Here is a 22,148-nt window from a genome sequence, read left to right on the forward strand (position 1 = left end):
CACTGTGGTAATTTCAGACTCTGTACTTAAAGGTTTTAATTCCCCCCCCCTTTTTTTTTAATAATGGCAATTGCATTAGTTCCCTAACTTCATGTTGACTTGTAGGCGGCTCTTCAGATGGCAATTTTTATTACTTCACTCACTTCCGTTTGTGACAAACTGTGACTCTGGCTTTGATTTTGGGTGCTCTCCAGCTCATTCCATTCAGGAGGATAGAATAGATGACTCCTGATGGCAGACGTCTCCTCCCATTCTCCTTCTGTGGAATTCCTGCAATATTTTTTTACGTCACTTACTTCAAATTGTGATAAGCCAGGAAGCCTTTGGACTGATGGGCAGGGTAGAAATATAATAAACATATAAGACCCTGGCTGCAGAGAGAGACCATTAAACTGTGGAAAAGCACCTGTAAATATTCTGAGAATAGCAATAGCGTTCTCCAGAACTGACATGTATTCAACTGTGTTTCCTCTTCACCATGACTATATTTCCATTTATATTTCATGAACAGGATGGTTTTGGCAAGCCAAAGAGGTCTGGTGATCATCAACATTCCAACAGCAAGTTACTGGATGTGCAAACTGTTGGATCCCTCTTAATAAGAGTGAAGTGTGTCAGTCACATGGAGTGGTTCCTGCACCTCATTCAAGCATCATTCAGTTCATTCTCTGAGGAAGGTTAAGAAAGCTCAGCTGCCATCCAAATGTGCATAATGTGCAGATCCCACCGAAATGCATGCGTGCACAATATGCATCTCTGCATCTGTATTCCACCCTTCCTTCATAGAGTTTTGGGTTGGGCTGAATGGTTGCAATCGGTGCAAGATTCATCAGTAAGCATTATAGCTGACACTGAATTTGAATCTGAGTCTTCCAGGCCCAAATTCCAGAACACTACACACACTGGTTATTTGATACTGATTGCTAAAAGGGTTGTGTGATATTGCTTCCATTAACATTAGTGGGGTTGATATTTTCTACCAGGGAGGGGTTTATGTTACAACTATTTTTGGAGGGTAAAGAATTCAGTTTCCATGACGGATTCTCTTTCCCAACAAAATATTTAAAAGAAATGGTCTTTAGAGTATATTTTTTAACTTTCCCAGTTTCAAACTTCAGTACTGTACACTTACTATGGGGACTTATCAGGTCTGCAAGTTAATCTTGAACAGTAAGAAAAGGTATTGAGCAATAGTTATACCCTATTTATTTCCCATTGTTCCTGTGCTCTCCTTTGGATCTTCTTCTTCTTCCCTCTAAAAGGCAAGAATGTTCCCTAAAATAGAAGGAACCAAATCATGGAGCATCTTCTATAGAAGGTGGCTACACTGGGAATGATCACCAGCTCCATTTTCATACCTGCAGATGAGTTCTCAAGATTTTAGAACCCTAATTCTTGAAATGAAGCCATGATGGCCATTAGCTAAGTATTTATAATTCCCTTTATCAGATAAGTAAACTTGCAAGGAAGTGGGGAGAGTGTAGGATTGTGAGCACTGGAACTTACATTTCCTTTTCAGAAACTGACCAGAGACACTTCCTGACTTAAGACCCGAGTTGAGGCTCAGATGGGAGCTGCTGTGCCCATGGCCGATGAGGATGTTGTGCAAGGGTACGAAACAGGTTTGCTTACAACTTACCCTCCATGCATGCTCTGGGTCAACAGAGATGCCTCACATGGTCCTGTGCTGTCCTGTTATGAAGTATCTAGCTTTACTGCTAAAAACTCCCCCATCTTCCATGTAATGTTTTACCTATCCTGTCGGTGACTGGTTTGAGCACGAAACAGGCATGACCCAACTCAGGGGAGGATCCCTCTAGCAAAACAGTAAGGCTCATATGGCAATACAGCACAAGGATGATGGGGGATATGTTTGCTGGTTCCATATGCTCCATCCTCCTCATCTGGATTTAGGCCTGAAGGACCAAGGAAAGAGGTGGGTGCACAGAAGTTAAGCTGTAAGCTGTTGACACTGCACAACTTCATCAATGATCATGAAGCATGGCAGTTCAGGCATCTGCCTAACCTTCAGCCAACATGAGATAGCCTTTGCTCTGGTCCTAAACTGGTGGCGGGGGAGGGGGGCTGTTCATTTTCTTGTTGATTTTGTTCATTGAAGAGACAATAAGCATGCTTTTTTTTTACTCTTCTGTCGTAGACGTGCTTACTTTGGAGAAAGTCCCTCTGAAGTCATGTCTGAGTAGGCATATGTATGTTTGCTAGTGCCCTTCTCTCCCAAAGTCATCCTTTGTTCAATTTTTTCCTCAACAGTTGGTAAACACAAAATCCACAGCTGTTCTCCCCATATTCATTTTTTCAATAGACATCTCTCACACATTGTGGTATAGCTTCATTATTCCTTCCAGAAGATCTTTTGTCTTGGAGAAGTTTTGCCTGACAAAATTACTGGCTTTGTGTGCGCAGCATGAACTGAAAAGCAAACCACGGAATACATTATGCCTCATATTTTAATGATCAGTTCAGAATGAAAGATTCTCTCGGTAAAGGAAAAAATAATAATTTTGTGCAAGTTGAAGCTCTGCGGAGTTGAAGCTCTGTGGCATGGTATGCTTGGAGAAGAAAATAATAACTAGGCCAAACAGAAATCTCCAGCATTAAATTGTAGGAGAGCGGTGGGGAAACTCAGACCTGCAGGCAGAAATTGGCCTTGCCCGGTGGCCTGCTAAGTCTCACTACTCCTCATGGCTCCTCCCGTGGTAAGGAAAGCCAACACAAAAAAACTGCTTCTCCTGCCCATTGACTAGAATGGAAGCCAATCAAACTTCCAAACTGGCTCCCTTTTCTCTGTTGTTCAGCTGTTTCCTGATCAGCAGGAGGCAGGGAGACTGTGGGAGGCAGACAATAATAAATTTGTTTGTTTGTTTGTGATATTTATATGCCGTCCTATTGCAAAAGCCTCAGGATGGCTTACATAATGTTCTCCCCCTCACACTCAGCCACTGCTTGCGAAGGAGTGGAGAGAATGGGTGGTGGCCCCCACAATTTTTGGATTTGGCCCCGTCCTTTCACATGCAACTCCCCAACTGGGAAAGGTTCTCCAGCTCTAGGACATGCCTGTACCAGCCTTCCCCACTAGAAATGAAAAAGGAACAAAGAAGATAACAACTGTAAATGGCAGTAATTATGTAGGTGTAAATTCGGAAAGGATTGGTATCATTCAAATGGCAATAGAATATGTCTCACCATGTGGACAAGCCTGTGACTGGGCAACCTGAGTTGTATGGCTGCTGTATGTGTTGATGCACAACTTCAGGAGCCCTACTGCCCTCTCCTATGAGTATCTTTAAACCAGTCTTGCTTTGAATAGCCCTTCAAATGGGGGGATCCCATCAAATAAAGGACCACCCTTAGACAGTCCTTCAAACAGAGGACTTTTCTGGGAAGAAGGACACATGGTCACTCGAACAGAAGGCAGACACCTGGAAGTACTGAAATGAATCATCCTGCTATGGCTAGATCAGGCTCAGCATTAAGTCAAACTAAGGGGTGATTGAAAAGTTAGTGAATGAACAGGCATTGGTCAAAGGCACAGTTTTCTCAAGCAAGAGGGAAAGTTCTAAGAAGAAGGTCTGAGGAAACGCCCAAGGTTCAAGCACAGATAAGCAGTCTGATGTAACGCCCAGTCCACAAAGCAGCGTCAAGCAGGACTCCCAGGCCAGAAGCACAGGGGTTCTGTCATTGAACTAGGCCAGAGGAACAAGGCCAAGGCACCTGAGCTGACAGAAAACATTGTTTCCAGCAGTGGATGGGCTAATTCTGAAGGCTGTTATTGCTAAAGCTTCCAGAGCCCCATCAAGGCCCAGCTTTAGTTCATTGCAGTCCTTCTGGCAAAGGACCTCAAAAGCAAAGAGCTGTTTTCTCCTAATAGGCACACCTTCGTCTGGCCATGAACTCAGACTGTAGCTTCAGGTGCCAGCATTCTAAGCTGCTGCCTCAGCATCCCCCTCTGGCTTAGATACAGAGCTTTCCTCCTTTCAGGAAGGAAGCTCTAAAGCCCCTTCTTCTGAGGAGATCTTCTGGTTGAGCCCCAGGAAGTGTCTTGCTCTCTATGGACAACTGATTCAGGAGATTCCAGATCATCAATGAAATGGGATCCAAGAAGGGCAACACACTATGAATATAGTATTTCTTTCTGGCATCGATCTTAATGTGTGCAAAATGCACATTGTTTCCCATTTGTACCTTATCTGCAAAAGTAGCATAGCTGATTAACATTGTGTAATGTGGAAAGTTATTGTGGTGGAAAACATGATGATGTGAAACAATCAAATTTACTTATTTGAGGCCCTGTCTGTCTGTCTATTGTGCTGTGACTAAGAGCACTGTATGTTCTCAAGGTAGGGTAGAAAGGTATTCATTGTATTTTTATACTCAGGTTTTGCTCAGATGGTTTGTATTGGGTTGAGTTTAATTTTCACCCAAATAAAGAGAGCTGGTTCAAGATGAATCACATGAAATCAAAGCAGAGGACGTCGAGGTTCAAAAAGTGGAGTGAACTGAAACAATATAGATTGGGATTTGGGTTGCAAGAAGCTATGCGTCGAAAGGGAATGTTAAGATTACAAATGTGAGTCAACCACATTTAGAGAACAATTCTAAATATGCCTGCTCTGAAACAAGTCCCACTGAGTTTGATACAAAAGGTTGGAGCAACTCCCCTGTAACAGCTGTTCGGCTTAGGGAAAAAATGTAAGGGGAGATATGATAGAGTTGTTTAAAATTAGGCACAGTATGGCAAAAGTTTGGAGAGAGATTTTTTTGCACATCTAATTTAAGATGGCACCAAAGCAACTCCTGTCAGAGCCACCTTTTCACTTTTCAAAAACTATTTTAATGCTCTAAAGAGACAAATTTGAAAAGAGTTTCCTAAGCCTTTGAGCTTGAAACCTTCTACAAGAGCCCAATTATGCATCTTCAAACCATACAGAATATCCACTGCTGATGAAAATATCCTTTGTATGATTTTAGACTTCAAAAATACATTTTGCCTTCCATCTTGAAATCAAACCAGGAAGGTTTCTTTACGAACTTGGTGAAGCCCTGTAATCTTACAGGGAAAATTGGAAATGCCATGAAGCACAGGAAACTGGAGATGCTGCCCTTGGACTCCTACAGCAGCCATATTCCTTTTCTTTTCACTGGGAAATGGATACTGTTATTTAAACCTAACAACCAAGTGACAAGTTAATGGGTTGATTTAAATATTAACGAGCCAGATGGTGCTGCAAAAGACCAGTATCAACTCTTTGCAACCTCTGAGCCCATGCATGGGCTGTTTTGTTATGTCCCTCAAAAAGGCAACCTATCTGGAACAGAAGCTATAAAAAAGATAGCACTGGGATATTAATTCCACCTGCCCAGAGCAAGCTGGATGGAAGTGTTAGGACTATGAGATTGCAATGAAATAACTTTACAAGATCCTATCCTAGCTACACAAATGTATTTAATTTTTTTGTCCCTGGAGGGACATAAATGGGAAGGAACAGGGGAGAAGGTGAATTTGATATAACTGCATCAGTGGAAACACAGTACCTGCTTCAGTGATCAAAACTGCCAGGTTATAACAGCATGGCTAGCCGGAGGTAACCAGGAAATCCCCCAATAACTGAGGCTGAGACACAATATTGGAGAACCGTTGTTACAATGCCAGTTCATATTACATGTCACTGTTTTATATTAGCTAGGCACTTTACCTCTCCTGGAAAGCTTCATCATTTTTTGTTAACTTTCATGCTTTAGGAAACTATTCCCTTGAAAGAAGGGAGTACTATTAAAGACCTACATGTTTCTCATTCAAAAGGTTTCTGTTCCTCAGCTGGACTTGCAGGCTTGTCACCAAAATCTCCCATCCTGATAAACAGTCTGAGCCTACAGAAGTTCAGCCCAGTTCAGTCTGAGGCCATCAGCCACTGAGAGCATCAATTCAAGAGAAATCATGCGATCAGAAGGTTTTAGAAGGATGCTCTTGGAGTGTTCAGTGTTTGTTGATTTCTTTGTATCTGCTTTGCTGTCTGAGAGTTGAGCTCCAAGAATTTTGTGATAAGGTTTTCATTTTAGAGAAATATCATGCAGACAATTCAGCCCTGCTGTGAGTTTTTCTGTAGTAGACCAAAGAGCTTGTTAAAATGCACGCTTACAAATCTTGCTTTTATGCAACTTTCAACCAGCCAATCCAGATTACAATTCTCAGCATTCTGTCCATTGGCTATGCAGGCTGGAACTGATGGGAGCAGAAGTCCAAAATACCTGGAGAGCTCTGCACAGGGAAAGGCTGCCTTAGACACAATCCCCAGACAGGGTGGCCAGGTGTCCTCTTTTGCAGAAGACAGTCCTCTTTTCAAATGCATTTGCTCTTTGTAGTGTTGTCATGTCCCATTCTAGTTTAAACCATAAGAACTGCTGTGCATCAATAGTTACCACCCAAGCATCAGCTTGAGCATGCCAGCACATGGGTTGCCTGGGCACAGACATCCAGAGGTTCCTATAAGCTCCAGCTAGTAGTGGCAATGGTCCAGGAACAGAGATGCACAAAGTGAAATAGACTTTCCATAGCTAGGTGTCAGCGAAGACACTGGAGGGGCAGAGCTGCACAGACCTTGAAAGGTGTGAGTATTTTAATTTAGAGGTAGGTTTTTTAATGTGGGTTGGAGTACACTGGAAGAACTGCACTGGCTCTTGCCTCAATTAATTATTATGTACATCCCTGCAGTATCAATGCCTGTTCCACCAGGGCTGTTCCAAGATGGTCTTACTTTGGGGAATGCAGAAAAGCTTACCTGTAACTGATGTTCTTCGAGTGGCCATCCGTGCAGTCACACATATGAGTGCTGCGCCTGCGCAGTGCCTTTGGCCGGAAGATTACAAGCTAATGGTTTCTTTTGGTGGGAAAGCTCCGCTCCCCCTCCCCCACAGCCTATAAAGAGCGGAGCGTCCGCCATTTTGTTCAGTCTTTGATGGCCGAACAGATGCCCCCATGTGGAAAAAATGAGTTCTACCGTGAACAGTATCAGCACCAAGAGAACAATGAACAATATCGGTACCAAGAAAATAATGATAACATTTGGTACCGACAAAGGTCCACTCACCAACACCAAGTGGGGCCGGCGGGTGGGTTGTGTGACTGCACAGATGGCCACTCGAAGAACATCAGTTACAGGTAAGCAACCTGCTTTTCTTCGTCGTGGCCTCTGTGCATCACACATATGGGTAGATTAACAAGCTTACCATAATGGAGGAGTGGAGGTGTCCTCAACGAAGAACAGATGAAAGAACGGCTCTGCTGAAGGAACAAACCTGCCGAGCACGGACGTCTAAGCGGTAACGCTTGGCAAAAGTGCAAGGATTCGCCCAAGTAGCAGCTCTACATACATCGTCAATCGGTATTCCCGATGTGAAGGCAGATGAGGCAGCCACAGCCCTTGTCGAATGGCTTCAAGGGGCTGTGGGTAAGTCGATGTTAGCCAGTTGGTAAGACAAAGTGATAGTATGAACTATCCACTTAGTCTCTGAGGAGTGACAGGGGTGCCTTGGTCCCTGGTAGCATATTTAACGAAAAGTCTATGTGAACATCGAATAGATTCCGTCCTGGATCTGTAGAAGGCTAAACAGCACCGAACGTCAAGTGAATGTAATGATCTTTCTAATGGAGTAGACAGAGCCAGGAAAAAGGCAGGTAAAATAATATCTTGTCCCATATGAAAGGGTGTGGACACCTTAGGCAGAAAAGATGGATCGAGCCGCAGGACAACCTTTTCTCTATGAACATTGAGATAAGGTGGGTCTACGCATAGAGCGCAGAGCTCGCTGGCCCTCCGGGCTGAGGTAACCGCAACTAGGAATGCTGTTTTCCACGAGACAAGACGTAAATCGATTGTTGCCAATGGTTCGAAAGGAGCTCTCATAAGCGCTTGCAGAACAACAGAGAGACTCCAGGTGGGCATTATTGGTCTGATCAACGGGTTCAGATTATAAAGTTCCTTCAGAAACCTTTTAATTGTAGGTTGGGAGAAAATGGACGAGCCGTCCACCATACCACGATGATAGGTGATCGCCGCCGTATACACTTTAATCAAAGATGGTTTCAGTCCAGAGTGGTGTAGCTCTAAGAGGAACTGAAGAATTTGACATATCGATGATGTATATGGAGAGAATGAACAAGATATGGCAAAGGTGGAGAAATGCTTCCATTTAGCTGTGTAAGACTTCCGTGTAGAAGGCTTTAAAGCAGAGTCCAATATGTATTGAATGTCCGGATGAAAGGTTGTCGGATTCGATGGCACAATAGTCGGGCCTGACAGTGCTGGAGCAGCGCCGCCTCCAGCGGATTCAAAGCTTGCAACTGTACTGGATTCGAAAGTAGGATTCGAACCACTTGAAGTAGTCGTCGGTGTAGACGTAACCAAGTCAGTAGTGGATTTGAAGGTAGGATTTGAAGCACTTGAAGTAGTGGTCGGTATAGACGTAACGAAGTTAGCTATCGGATTCGCCACGCTGTTAGTTTCAACGATAATATATCTGGGTGGCAAAGTGCACCATCCTGCTGGGTTATCAGGCATGGGAGCAGTGGAAGATGAAGGTATTTCCCATGAGGAATGTCCAGCAGTGTGGGAAACCAAGGTTGGCATGGCCACCAAGGAGTAATTAGTATCCCTGTGGCCTGATCGCAAACAATCTTCGCTGACTCTCATCACCAGAGGAATCGGTGGGAAGGCATAGAAATTCAGGTTGTTCCATGGAATCATGAAGGCGTCCCCTAGGGATTCGTACCCGATTCCCGCTCTCGAACAGAAAGTCACACACACCTTGTTCTGTTGGGTGGCGAACAAGTCCACGCTGGGGAACCCCCAGCGATGAAAAAGGTCGTCGTGTGTCTGGGGGTCCAGTTCCCATTTGTGAGAGATGAGCATGCGCCTGCTGAGAAGGTCCGCTTCCACGTTGTCTGTACCGGCCAGATGGACTGCTATTATCATAATGTCTCTCGAAATGCACCAGTCCCAGATCTGCATAGAAAGTCTGGCCAGGGTTGGAGACTTCGTCCCACCTTGCTTATTCAGATAAAAAACGGTGGCTATGTTGTCCGACGTTATCTGAACAACCCGATGTTGAAGAACATCTTCGAAAGAGCGTAGGGCTTTGAATACGGCCAACAATTCCAGGAAGTTGATATGATTCGTGGATTCCTGACGAGTCCATGTGCCCTGAGTATACAGGCCGGAGCATACCGCTCCCCAACCCAGAAGAGACGCATCGGTACCGACTGTTATCGATGGGCCTTGGGGCCTGAAGGGGACTCCAACAGTCAGATTGTCCGGGACTGACCACCATAGTAGGGAATGGATTATCGAGGATGGGACTCGAAGCAGTTTTGACGGTGGATCTCTCTGTGGGTGGAACATTTTGTTGAAAAATAGCTGCAAAGGACGGAGTCGCAGTCTGGCGTGTGGCACCACCGCAACAGCGGAAGCCATATGTCCTAGAAGCCTCTGGATGGACTTCGCCGGAACCGATCTGTCTCGTCGCATTCGATGAACATGGCGAGCGAGAGTCAGTTGTCTGTTCCAAGGGAGGAACGTCTTTTCCAACGTCGAATCCAAGTGGGCTCCGATGAACATAAGCTTCTGTACTGGAAGGAGAGAAGATTTCTCAGTATTAATGCAAAGGCCCAGGTCATCCAATAAGGCGCAGGTAATACGGATAGAAGCGCTTCCCTGGACCTGGAGACTAGGAGCCAGTCATCAAGGTAAGGATAAACTTGTATGCCCTGGAGGCGTAGGTAAGCGCAGACAGTGGCCATGCATTTAGTAAACACTCTCGGAGCAGTGGCCAAACCGAAGGGTAGAACCATGAATTCGTAGAAATTGGAGGCAACAGGAAAGCGAAGGAAACGCCTATATTTGGGATGGAATGCAGTATGGAAATAGGCATCCTTCAAGTCCAATGAGGAGAACCAATCCTCTTTCCTAAGCAGCAGCAAAATATTTTGGAGGGTGGTCATTCGAAACTTCCTCGTCACGATGAATCGATTCAGACTACGTAAGTCTAAAATCGGACGTAGGTCACCATCCCGTTTGGGAACTGTAAAATATCTAGAATAGAATCCGTGAAGGCTGTCATATTGAGTTACTTGACGAATCGCTCCTTTACGAAGAAGTTGTTATATTTCATCGAGCAGTACTGGTGAGCAAGATGTAAACCGGATCGGACTCGATGGAGGAACGTTATCGAATTCTATCCTATAGCCGTGCTGTATGATAGACAATACCCACCGATCAGATGTGATGGACTCCAAAATGGGGAGTCGGCTTCACAGCCGGTCCCCAGATGAGAAGGGGGTGGGTATAGGATAGGGTAGAGGAATGGTTCGCCAGTCCCATCAACGCTGCCTCCTGTCGTCATATTGGCAGCAGACCTGTTGGTAGCGTTGTTGGGGCTGTTGTCGGCGGCGTTGCTGTTGCTGCCTGTGCTGAGGCTGTTGCCTGGAATGGTAAGGCTGTCTGTAGGGTGGACAGGTCCATGCCCACTTACGCCTCAGTTGCGACTGGAGCTCTATTCGTTGGGCTGTCATGCGGGACTCATGAAGTTTTTTGAGTTTATGATCCGTTTTCGAATGGAAAAGCCCAGACCCGTCAAAGGGCATTTCCTCGATATGCCGCTTGGTCTCTTCGGGGAAGTTGGCTCTCCTCAGCCACGCATGCCTACAAAGAGAGACGGCACCGACCAAGGCCCTTGAGTTGGTGTCCACATGGTGCCTGGCTGTGGACAACTGTTGGACCGTGACGTGCATCACCTCCTTGATTAGCACTTTGGCCAAGTCGCTTTGTTGTTCTGGGAGGGCCGAGACGACGTTGTGGAGGCGTTGCATTATAAAATACTGGTATCTCGCCAACGTCGCCTCGTAGTTCGAGATACGCAGCCCCAAGCCTGAAGCTGCGTAGACCCTCCTGGCCAGGGAGTCGATCTTGCGGCCCTCCTTGTCTCGCGAAGTGGTGTGGCCTCTTGCCTCTCTACCCTGGGAGGACTCCACCATGACCGAGTTCGGCTTGGGGTGTCAGAGGAGGAATGGTATGTCCTCCTCCCAAACCCGGTACATGGCTTCATACCTCTGCGATGTTGGTTGAGGGTGAGAGGGCAAGTCCCAGGGCTGCGTCATCGCCTGCCGGAGGGTGGTGATCAGGGGCAGGACGATGGAGGTGGACTGCTCCCCGCGGACGACGTCATAAAATTTATCCGTTGATGCTCCTGGGTGCTGGACGGCATCGATATCCAGGGACTGGACAAGCCTAGACATCAACTCCGCAAAAGAGACGTGGGACTCGTCCAGTGACGCAGGGCCCTGGGAGGTCACTGCAATGTCGGGAGAGGTGGAATCGATGTCCGAGTCATCGGACTCCATGTCGTAATATGGAGGGGTCGAAGAAGAGGACTCCACCGGCGAGACGGACCGGCTGCTTTCCTCCCGGGGAACCGGGGATGTGTGCCTCGGATCCAGTGGCAGCGGGCGATCGCGAGAGCGTGGTGGGGACCGATCCCTCGGCGTGGGATAGTACCTGGTCAAGTGTGGCTCGCCCCAAGATGGGTATTAGGAGCGATGCCAGTCCTTGGATCACGGCTCCCTGGAGCGACTCCGGCGAGTCCTGGGCAGGGATCCGACCACATCCACCTCCATTGTGGCCATGGGCATAGACGTGGGGTGACCTAGCCCTGGGAGGAGAGTCTTGAATTTCCCCATCAGAGATTGACCCCCACTGGAGAGGTGGAAGCGGCTCGGTAGGGAGGTCGGCCGCACGATGGGGAGACCCTTGAGGAGTGACCCTTATGGCTGCCTGGAGTACCGGCTGGGTGGGGTCGGTAGAGTGGTTGGCGCCGGTACCGACACTGCCGTCGAACCCGAGATGTGGTGTCATGGCCGCTCCGGATCCCTCGACTTCTGGGCCGGTTTAGGAGGCTTCTCTTTCCTGGCCTTCTTAGCTGATTTATCAGCATCAGCATGCTTGTGCTTCTCGCTTTTCTTTTTGGGAGAAGCGGGTGGAGCCCTCAAGGTAGAGGCACCCTCGTCCAACAGGCGCGAGGGTGGGACCACCATAGCCGGGCCAGGCTTCAGGGCGGCGACGAGTGGGTCGGACTGCATAAGAGCCCTATCCCACAGGAGCCTCCGGAGGCAGTTCTCCTGATTTTTCCTGGCCTGCTTAGAGAAGGCCAGGCAGCGGGAGCACTTGTCGGTCCTATGCCCCTCCCCCAAGCAGAGGAGGCATAGGTCGTGCGGGTCAGACGGAGACATCTTCGACCCGCATTCCGCGCATTTGCGGAAAGCCGCTCGCAGCGCCATCGCAAGAAGAGGAAAAAAGAAGACAGTGCAGAGGGTAAGAATATATTTTTGGTTGTTGATTTTTTTTTATAGAAGAAGGTAGAATGGTAGAACAATAGAACTATAGAAGTAACAAGAACTAACAAGAACTATCAGGGATATAAAACTGGGAGTTTAACAAGAAGAGGAAAATAGGCTACAAGTAACGATCAAAGCGATAGTCAAAAGTGGCACAAGGTACAGCGAACGGCGGTCGCAAAGACTGAACAAAATGGCGGACGCTCCGCTCTTTATAGGCTGTGGGGGAGGGGGAGTGGAGCTTTCCCGCCAAAAGAAACCGTTACCTTGTAATCTTCCAGCCAAAGGCGCTGCGCAGGCGCAGCTCCCCATATGTGTGATGCACAGAGGCCACGACGAAGAAGATGGGTTTGCAGGCCTGCAGGGAGGGGCAAGGGAGACTGGGGATTGTGCCTAACTTTGCTCTGAGGTGTTAAAATGGAAGCCAAGGAATAGGTCAATGGTGTTGCTTCAGAGGGAGAAATGAACTGGTCTTAGGTTTGACTGATAGCAGTGTTGCAAGGTCTTTAAGGAAGATCCTTCCACTTGGCTAGGCTTACCAGGGATTTAGGATGGAGCCTTTGGCATGCAGAACATTCATTCTGGTAGGACACTATGATCCCTCAGCAATGGTTTCTTCAGCATCTGGTCCAACCTTGGGGGCTATGGAGCTTCCTTGGCCACTGGCACCCACAGTGGGGACACCATGCTACACATCTCTTGAAGTCCCTCTTCACAGCAATGCATTCTCTTGCCACCTTTCCTTAGAATACTCCACAGTACATCACTTTCCAGCTCCTACGTTTATGTTGCAGTACCAGAGGAAATTCAAAAGGGCAGTTTGAAATGTCATCCCGCCTGCAAATATTTCATCCTTTCCATTTCCAATTTTCTTCTCTTGGCTGTGTGAGCTTTTTCTTCCCACTCAACAGAAGGTTCCTCTTGGGGACCTTTCAAAGTCTTATTAAATCATGGCAAACATGGCTCCATTCTCTGTTTGACTCATCATAGCAAAGAGCTACCCTGCTGTGCAACCACCATCAAAACTTGAAGGCACATCTGTGAGAATCCATCAAATCTATAAACAGTCAGACCACCAATCATAGCCTGAAGGGGCATTTAGCCTGCACATGTGAGGGTTAAAAGAGTGGCGGCCCAAGGGGGCCAAACCAGCTCCACCCTCCATATTTCCATGTACATGGGCCCTATCTTGCATTAGGTAGCAGGCTTGAAACCTTGGTGCAATCAGAAAAGCTGATATGTGAGGACTCCCAGTTGTGCAGAGATGGCAGTTAAGGATGCACAAATGATGCAGAGATGTCCCATTCACTACTCCAAATGCAAATACAAGCAGAAATTCAATTCTCAAGAAATGTGGACAATTTCTACCACTTCCACTTGTGTCTAAGAGCATGTACTTGTGCAAATGCCATTCTTTCCCCATCACATGCACACACTTTAACCTACAGAGGAAAAGGGTGCATGGTGGGTGCAGAATTTTAAAATTTTATAACTCACATTCACCCAATTGAAAAAAACCCTATCTTGCCTTTGCAATTGCGAATGAAGTGAAATGAACTTCAAGGTGGAATTCATAGAAGCTCACCATACTCAAACATTGTATGATTTCCTGTTCCTACCCACATTTTCCCCTTTGGGATTTGCAGTTTAACAGGACAGCTGACAACAGGGAGGGTCGGCAGGGGGTGCCTGGCTTGGACTTGGTGCTTGCATGCCAAATGCCTGCATCACCATGGCAGAACGATGCTCCCCTTTTCTTGCCACCCTTGCAGCATTGCTTTTCCCATTGAAGCAACACAACCAATCTGCTCCTTGGGATTCATTTTAGCACCTTGAAAGGAAGTTTGGTACACTCTCCAATCCCCTTGCACCCTCACTGGGAACTGATAGTTAACGTTCTGCATTCCCTGGAATGGAAACATCTTAGAACAGCTGAGGTGGAACAGGCATCCGTTTGTATATAATGATCAACTGAGGCAAGAGCCAAGGTAGTCCTTCCACTGTACTCCCGCCCACATTAAAAAACCCTACCTCTAAAATAAAATACTCTCGTTTTCAAGGACTATGCAACTCAGCCCTCCAGTCTCTTCACTGACATCAAGCTATAGAAAGCATACTTCACTCTGTGCATCTCTGCTCTTGTCTATCATGACTCAGACTGTATCTTCAAGGACACTTCTGTGATGTCTGTGTGCTTTAATTCACCATAATTTTTTTTTTAAAAACACCCCCCACCCCCCACCCCCGCTGTCCTGTATTATTCTGGGATGAGTCCATCTCAAGATACCACAGCCATTGCATAGTTGGCCTGAATCCTAACAATGCGAGCAGGATGACACAAACGGACACTTTTTGTGTTTACTTCAATAAACTTTGGAACAAGTTTCTATTTGCCTCGGCTCTGTCATCAGTGTGTTCATACTGTAAACCTTTAGAGAGCTGAGCTGAAAAGCTTGCTTGGTATTTTATGGAAGAATAAATAGCTCCATTTCTACTCAGTGAGGGGTTTTGCGGTAGGAAAACAAACACTGGCTCTTCTGCACTGCGTGCAAGATATATTTGGGGATTTGAGAGACTGCTGCAAGCACCAACACAAAATGGCTCCTGGTGGGAACATGGCCAGTCACATCAGGGCAGCTGTGGGGCCTTGATAGTCAAAAGAGGGGGTGCGGGGAGGGAAATAGCAGGGCTAGTGGCTGCAAAGGAAGGAGAAAGAAGAAGGCAAAGGGGTAGAGAGGAGAGGAAGAGCAAGGCTAAAAGCTAGAAAGGGAGAAAAGGAAGGCCGGGGATGGGGAAAGGATAGGATTAACAAGGAAATTGGATGTGAATAGACAAAAATGAGGCTACAGAGTGGAAGCAGGAAGAGAGAGAAAACATAGGGGGGGAAGTCTGTGTGGGTGAAGATTGGGCAGGGTTGGGAAGCACGTGTAGGAACAAGAAGAAGGTCTTGGTGACCTCACATTTTTCAAGATTTGCACTAAAAATACATTTTTGAAGGTGGCAGAGATGAGAGAGCTTCACAGGAAATGTTAGAGATCTTGGTCTGAGGAAATCAGCAGCTGAAATTTTTCATGGCACAAAGATGAAAAATATTTGCCTGTATTGTGGCTCTGTATTGTGACTCTACCTGTATCCCCCTTTTGGTACATAAGTACATTCTCCAAGTGAGATTATGGATAAAGATTTGAGTCCGGCCTTTGGTTCTTCCATCTCAGAGGGAGGGGACCTCTTTAGGTTTAGGCTAGTTATCAGGAAAAGTTGGACAGTGGGACCAGTTGCCTAGAGAGGTTGTGGGCTCTCCCACACTAGAGACATTCAAGATGGAGCTGGACGGCAAGATGGAGCTGAGTGGGATGGTGTAAACTGGTGTCCTGCAACAGCAGGGGGTTGGATCCCATGGCTTTCTTGGCCCCTTCCAACTCTGCTGTTCTATGATTTCATGATTCTTTCACTCTGAGGGCTGCATTCAATTTCAGAGAAGCTAGTGGAGGTTCCATTTCATAGTAGGTGGAGCCAAAGGCAAAGGGGTTCCTTTCCTAAATTTGTTCCCTGAGATCTTTGATTTGAAATGCCTGCTACTTTATATTCGCAAACCATGGGTTCCACATTATCTCATAGCCCCGAGCAAGTAATTGTCCCTTCCCAATGTTAAGGTATTTCCAAAAAGTTCAATTGTGTTACATTTACAAATATTTGTGCAACATAAAGATACTCATTCCCTCTATATACAGTTCTCACTGTGTTTTCTCAACCATGTGGATTTCATCCCTATATTTGCCTGCAAAGCTTGTAGGAATTACAAACATGAACAACTTAGGAAAGCAGTTATTGATTTGTCTGTCCAGCAGCCCAGAATCATCCAGACATACTGAAAGAGCTGACTCCAAATTATTGCACCTTAAAAAAAATCTAGTTTTGTATGCTGTTCAAGAAGCAGGGCACATCAGCCACTTGCATAAGACTTAAAACATTCTCCTTTTAAAAATTCCTGTAGCTTCAGTAAAAATATTGGGTAGCATCCAAGTCGACACTAATGCTACTGTAACTCACATGGTACTGGTGGTAAGTGACCTCTAGTGCAACCCAGATATCATTTACTAGTGTGATGGGTGTCCCCAAAACCCAGATAATACTCTTCCTGGTGGGCTATAGGACACAACATCAATGATATAGAAACATAGAAACAGAGCGAGTCAGAAGGGGTCTCCGGGACCATCTAGTCTAACCCCTGGCTCCAGCCAACTCTGCTAACGACATGCCTACCATGTGGATGTCTAGCCTATCCTTGAACACCCTCACCAATGGGGTCTTAACCACCTCCCATGGAAGCCCATTCAATACCCTTGGGGTCCACACTGTCAGGAAGTACTTCCTGGCATCCAAGTTGAACCTTGGTTCCTTGAGCTTTGCTCTGTTGGAGTGGGTCCTGCCCTCCTCTGCAAGGGAGAACAGGTCTCTACCCACCTCCGTGTGACACCCCTCACATCTTCTCCAGGCTGAAGAGACCCAGTTCCCTCAGTCTTGCCTCATATGGCTTTCCCTGCAAACCAACCACCAACCTTGTGGCCCTACGCTGCACTGACTCTAAGCTGGCTATATCCTTCCTGTAACGAGGGGCCCAAAACTGAACGCAGTACTCCAGTTGTGGGCGCACCAGAGTCGTATAGAGCAGTAGTAATACCTCTCTCAATCTAGAAGTCACGTGTCTGGCTATGCAACCAAGGGTGGCATTCGCCCTCATGACCACTGCATATGAGCATGAGGGTCATTTTGGATACTGCCTATTATTTCTTCCCATTCATATAATTATTTGTGTGTGGGCAGGGAACTGTAGCCACTTCATGAAGGATAAATTCAATTATTTTAAAAGAAGACTACCTTATAAACTGCAGGAAACCTATCAACAGCCTAAAGCAATATGTTGGAGAGGAAGTCTGTCCTTTGCACTGGATTGACACATGTAGTGGGTTAATGTGGATATGAACACAGTAAAATTACAGGATATAAACTGCCTTTGGACATTTGGTGGTATTATCATCATTACTATTATTCTTGCATTGCATTAATAGCCTGCTTTTTTCCTCTTGTCAGAAGCCAGGGCAGCTCACATAGCTCCATTTCACCCTCACAGCAACAACCCTGTGAAGTAGGTCGGGCTGAGTGACTGGCCCAAAGTCACCCAGCGAGCTTCATGGCCAAGCTGGTACCAGAACCAGGATTTCTCAGGCCCCAGTTCAACTCGTTAACCAACACACCACACTGTACATTATCTTGCGCCAAGGTAAGAGAGAGGATTGGGAGTAACTAAAAACATAAATGTTGATTTCAGCCCAGAAAAAAATGAAAACAGCAACAAAAATACCATCTCTAATGGGAATGGGAAAATAATATTTGGCATAGAATATAATGCATATGTTTTCATATTGCATAAAAATATGGGAGGCTGAAGGTATAAATGATGACTCCTTAGATTAATGGGACAAATTTATTCAGTACTCGAGAAAAAAATATCCTGGAATATGGATAAAAAAGTCTTAGAAGCCATTTATCTTCGGGAACTAAATGCAGCATAAATTTGATTGGAAAACAGTAGTACTGATCTGAGTATGCCTACTAATTGATTGCACTGTGATTTTTCTCAGTTTTGGAACTGCATTTGCTCTTTTGTGTTAAATTAAATTAATAATACAATGCTCTTTCAAAGGAGATACTTGTGAGATGATACTATTTTTCAGTATTGGTAGTGAAAACTTACTCAGAGTTTGATAGCCACATAATTCCCCCTGACAAAATACATCACAGTTTTGATTCACATGCAGATCACAGAGACAAATATGTTTTACCTAACTGCACACTTAACCATGGGCCACTTTTGTTCATCATCAACATGGATTCCGCAATATGTTGTTAACATGCTAAGTGGGTAAATATTTCCTCTAAAAGAATGGGCAGATCATCCTTATAGAAGAATGCTCAGAATTATACTGCATAAAACACCATGTACTTACATAGTTGGAGGCAAGGTCTGGATGAAGATAATCAATCCCTGTAAAATACAATGACAGCACATAAGCCATGATGAACAGATTCAAAATATTATGGTTTCTCTTGTTAAAATAACAACCGTAATTTCAGCAAAACACAGTTATGTGATGGCACAATAAACCATTATTAACACATTCCAAACAACAGAAATTGAAATGCTGCGAATTGCCATGAAATCCATTACTCCATAAATAAGAATACCACAAGGAAGGATACTGGCCTTACAGCTCACTCTCACTTAAATTTAAGCTTTCAAAGAAAGGAAAGGAAACAGATCTACTATAATATGTAACAGGCTAGGTTCAGAAATGTACTTGGATCAGAGGTTAAGTGGGAAAATATAATGCCGAGACAGTTTAGGACACAGTGGGCATCACTTGTCAAACTGATATGCTTAAAGTCTAGCAGCATCAATGAAATCTGGGTCACTATAGCCAGTAACACGGGGTGGCCAGGGGACCAAGATCGAAAACATCAGGCCAACATTCTATGCCTTAAGACACTGTCACTTCTCCAGCCCCATTAGCTCCTAATCCCATTCAGTAGTGGTAGCTCCTCCATTACCAGTGCTTTCGCCTTTCCCATGTTCCGCTGAGATCATGTCTCCTGTTCTTCCCCGGAGTAGTTCACAGTCACTGGGGGCTACAGTTTCTCCAGCTGCCCTGAAATTGCCCCAAATCCCTTCACTCCGTGAAGACAAGGTAGGACTGGGGAGAACTGAGCTCTCTGGGGTCACGTGTGTCAGTGCTTTTCATTTAGCTCAGTTCATTCCGATTTCAGGCAACTGGAGAGCATTCAACGGAATGAGGCGGCCCCTGCAGGCAGCAGATGCTAGCGGGCAGCAGGGAGGCATGGAAGGGGAGATCTGTGACTACCACATGGCCTGCCCGGTGCCCTTTAAGTTAACCTGTTGCCACCATGGGCAAAGGAGGGCACTGCTCCATTGCCAGGGTGGGCATAAGCTTCCACTGCCTGTCTGGTCAGTTTCTGGAAATGGAAATGGGGGTGGGCAGTGGGAGCACCATCTCATCTCTGTCTCAGGCAGCAAAATGACATTGGCAAGTCCTACAGAGACCACATGAGTTAGCTCCAGATTGCTCACCACAATCCTCATGTAGCAAACAACTCCATTAGAACAATGGACACCTGCCTTTGTCTGGTGGAATAAGCTTTGTCTGGTTCATGTTCATTTTGGCATTTTGGCATTAATGAGAACTCAGGAACTGGAGATTTATTCTGATGCTCAAATATATCCATCTATAATCCTACAGCTGTAAAATATAGACGAGCTCCACTGCCTAGAAGACAAATGCATTCCACTAAATGCATTTGCCTTGGATGTGGCCAAGAAACTAACAATGCTGTCCATTTCCACCTGGCAATAGAGCTAAAAGCTGCCTAGTACTTATAGATGTTTAAATCTGAAGGTTATGAAATGAATCCATCTTTGTTATCATAATTATATCACTGTCACTACATCTATCCTTTTTTGCAAAGTCCATGTTCTACAACAACAACAATAACACAAAGAACAAGAACTTACCTCCCACTATAAGATAAAAGAGAATCAGACATGCTATCCATTTTGGTTTAAAGCAACACAGTTCCAGAGACATCACTGGGACTAAATTAGTTTAAAGAGCTGGTTAGTGAAGTGGGATGCAAACCTCTGTCACAGAAAGTACAAAAGCGGCTTGATAAAGTCATTTTAATCACCTAAGTTATCTTCAGAGGGTAAAATCAGTTAAGATCCATTCTGGGCATCAAAAGGGTTGGGTTTTTGTGTGCTCCTTTCCATCATCAAGTTCTAACCTGGCAAAGTCTTAGACGAAATGAGGTCCCACCTTCAGCAGGGAAGCTTAATACTGTAAGACCTTGGAATGAATGGACTTCTGTGCAGGAGCTCTTCAGACAGCCATGTGCATCTCTTCAGTTGTGGGCTAGCATCTCTCTTCTTCTCACCCCAGTTCCATACTTTATAACCACTTCAACATTCCTCATATGCTTGAGCAAACAACAACTGCTCAGTAAGCCACAAACTGATGGCCAAAAGCCCTGAGCATGTGCAGTTTTGCATTATAAAATCACTGAAATCAGAGCAGCCTCATGACTACAGGAATAAAATCAAAATCAGCTGAACCTTTTAACTGGGGATAAGCATTGCTTCTGTTTGAACAAGGATAACTTTTGCAAAGGATAAGTAACACAAGCACTTGCAAATGTGTGTATGCCTGGGCCATCACTCCTAACATGGATTTGTTGAAAAAAAGAAAGGAATGAAGGATGCTGAGATGTACAGAAACAGCCCTAGTGGGTCCCAGGATCCCCATGCCAGTGTTTACACTGGGGCGCTGCTCCCTTCACTTGCCATTCCCTGGGTGGTCATCTGGGGGACTCCTGGGCTGTCAGGGTGCTGAAATTGGTCCCAAGCTGCACCCTCGGCCACACTGCTGCCTGTCTTCAATGAGATCTGGGCTCTGGGCTCCTTTCTGGATTCCTCTCAACTGGGGGCCCTCTAGTTGCTTTTGATTATTGCTCCCATTACCCTTAAGTCAGCCTGTCTGGTGAAGATGGGAGCTCTGCTACAACACATCTGGAGGACGTTGAGCTGAGCGAAGGTTGCTGTAACCCATCTGCGTCTTGGCAAGTGGCACACTTTGCCAGCCATTATGCCATGGCAATACAATGATCAACTGTATCCTTCCCATGCACTTCACTTCACTCATTTATTTTAGAAAATACATATTCTGCTTTTCCTTACAAAAACCGAGGTAGTTGACCGACTCATGATAGAATACCATGAAGGCCATAAAAAACCAATAAAATATCTCATTAAGAAGCCAGAGATAGACGACAGTGCTAAGAGTCAAGGAAGCAGCCTGGCAAATGAATGCCTTAAGGTGCCTTAGGGTGTCCTTGCAGCATGCTAGATGTCCACCTGATCTCATTGCTCTAAAAGCATGGATTCCCACTGCCTATGTAATTTCAGCTTCTTACCAACACCCCAGCCAGAAGTCATCTAAGTGTACATGACAGCAAAGTTTGAAAAGAATGTGAAAAGGAGATTCAAAATTGTAAGGATAGAAACTGCCCTAACTAGTTATGAAAAGGAAGCAGAGTTCTGGGTCACATCAGGACCCTGAATTGCACCCTGCCAGAGATCCTGGGTGGAGCATGCACCAAGGAGGAGCTGTTGTCCCAGCAAAAGACTGTGGTGAATGAAATCCCCAAAAAGACTGCCAGAATCTGCCCTTTCCATGGCTCCACCTTTACTGGACTGTGACTGCTGTTCTTAAAGGGCCAGTGTCTGTTCCTGCAGTCTCACACTTGTGTACATCTGAGGGACAGGAGATATTTCCAGGAAGTTAGAATCTGGTGCAGATGCAAGGTTCATGTCCTCATGCTAGGAAGCTATAAAAGGGTACCAGTGACTGCCCCTGAAGTGGGACGTCCCACTGCCCAGTGCACTTCAGAGTTCTCCTTGGGGTAATGCAGAGTCCCTGGGGAAATGGCAGTGCCTGGAATGACGGGTATGAAACAGGAAGATCAGAGGCAGGAGACACCAAGCAATGATCAGTGCCTTGCAGGTCTGGAGAAAACCTTCTGTTGCCCAAAGACAGAGAGTGGTATGTGCCACATAACTATCAGCAACTAATAATACCCCCTGCTCCCAAAACTAAGTGACACTGCACTTTGCTTG

The 22,148-nt window shown here is 45.8% G+C and overlaps 1 protein-coding gene across 1 annotated transcript in view; it reads right to left on the reverse strand.

Annotated features, from left to right (window-relative positions):
- Positions 1–22,148, reverse strand: part of PCSK2 (proprotein convertase subtilisin/kexin type 2) — a 140,600-nt gene that overhangs the window by 38,600 nt on the left and 79,852 nt on the right. Inside the window, exon 5 of the mRNA XM_044454522.1 lies at positions 18,412–18,449. Within this exon, the coding sequence (XP_044310457.1) occupies positions 18,412–18,449 (38 nt within the window). The remainder of the gene's footprint in view (positions 1–18,411; positions 18,450–22,148) is intronic.

The sequence above is a fragment of the Varanus komodoensis genome, unplaced genomic scaffold, assembly GCF_004798865.1.
Source record: "Varanus komodoensis strain SLA01 unplaced genomic scaffold, ASM479886v1 scaffold7_3, whole genome shotgun sequence".
Lineage (NCBI taxonomy): Eukaryota > Metazoa > Chordata > Lepidosauria > Squamata > Varanidae > Varanus > Varanus komodoensis.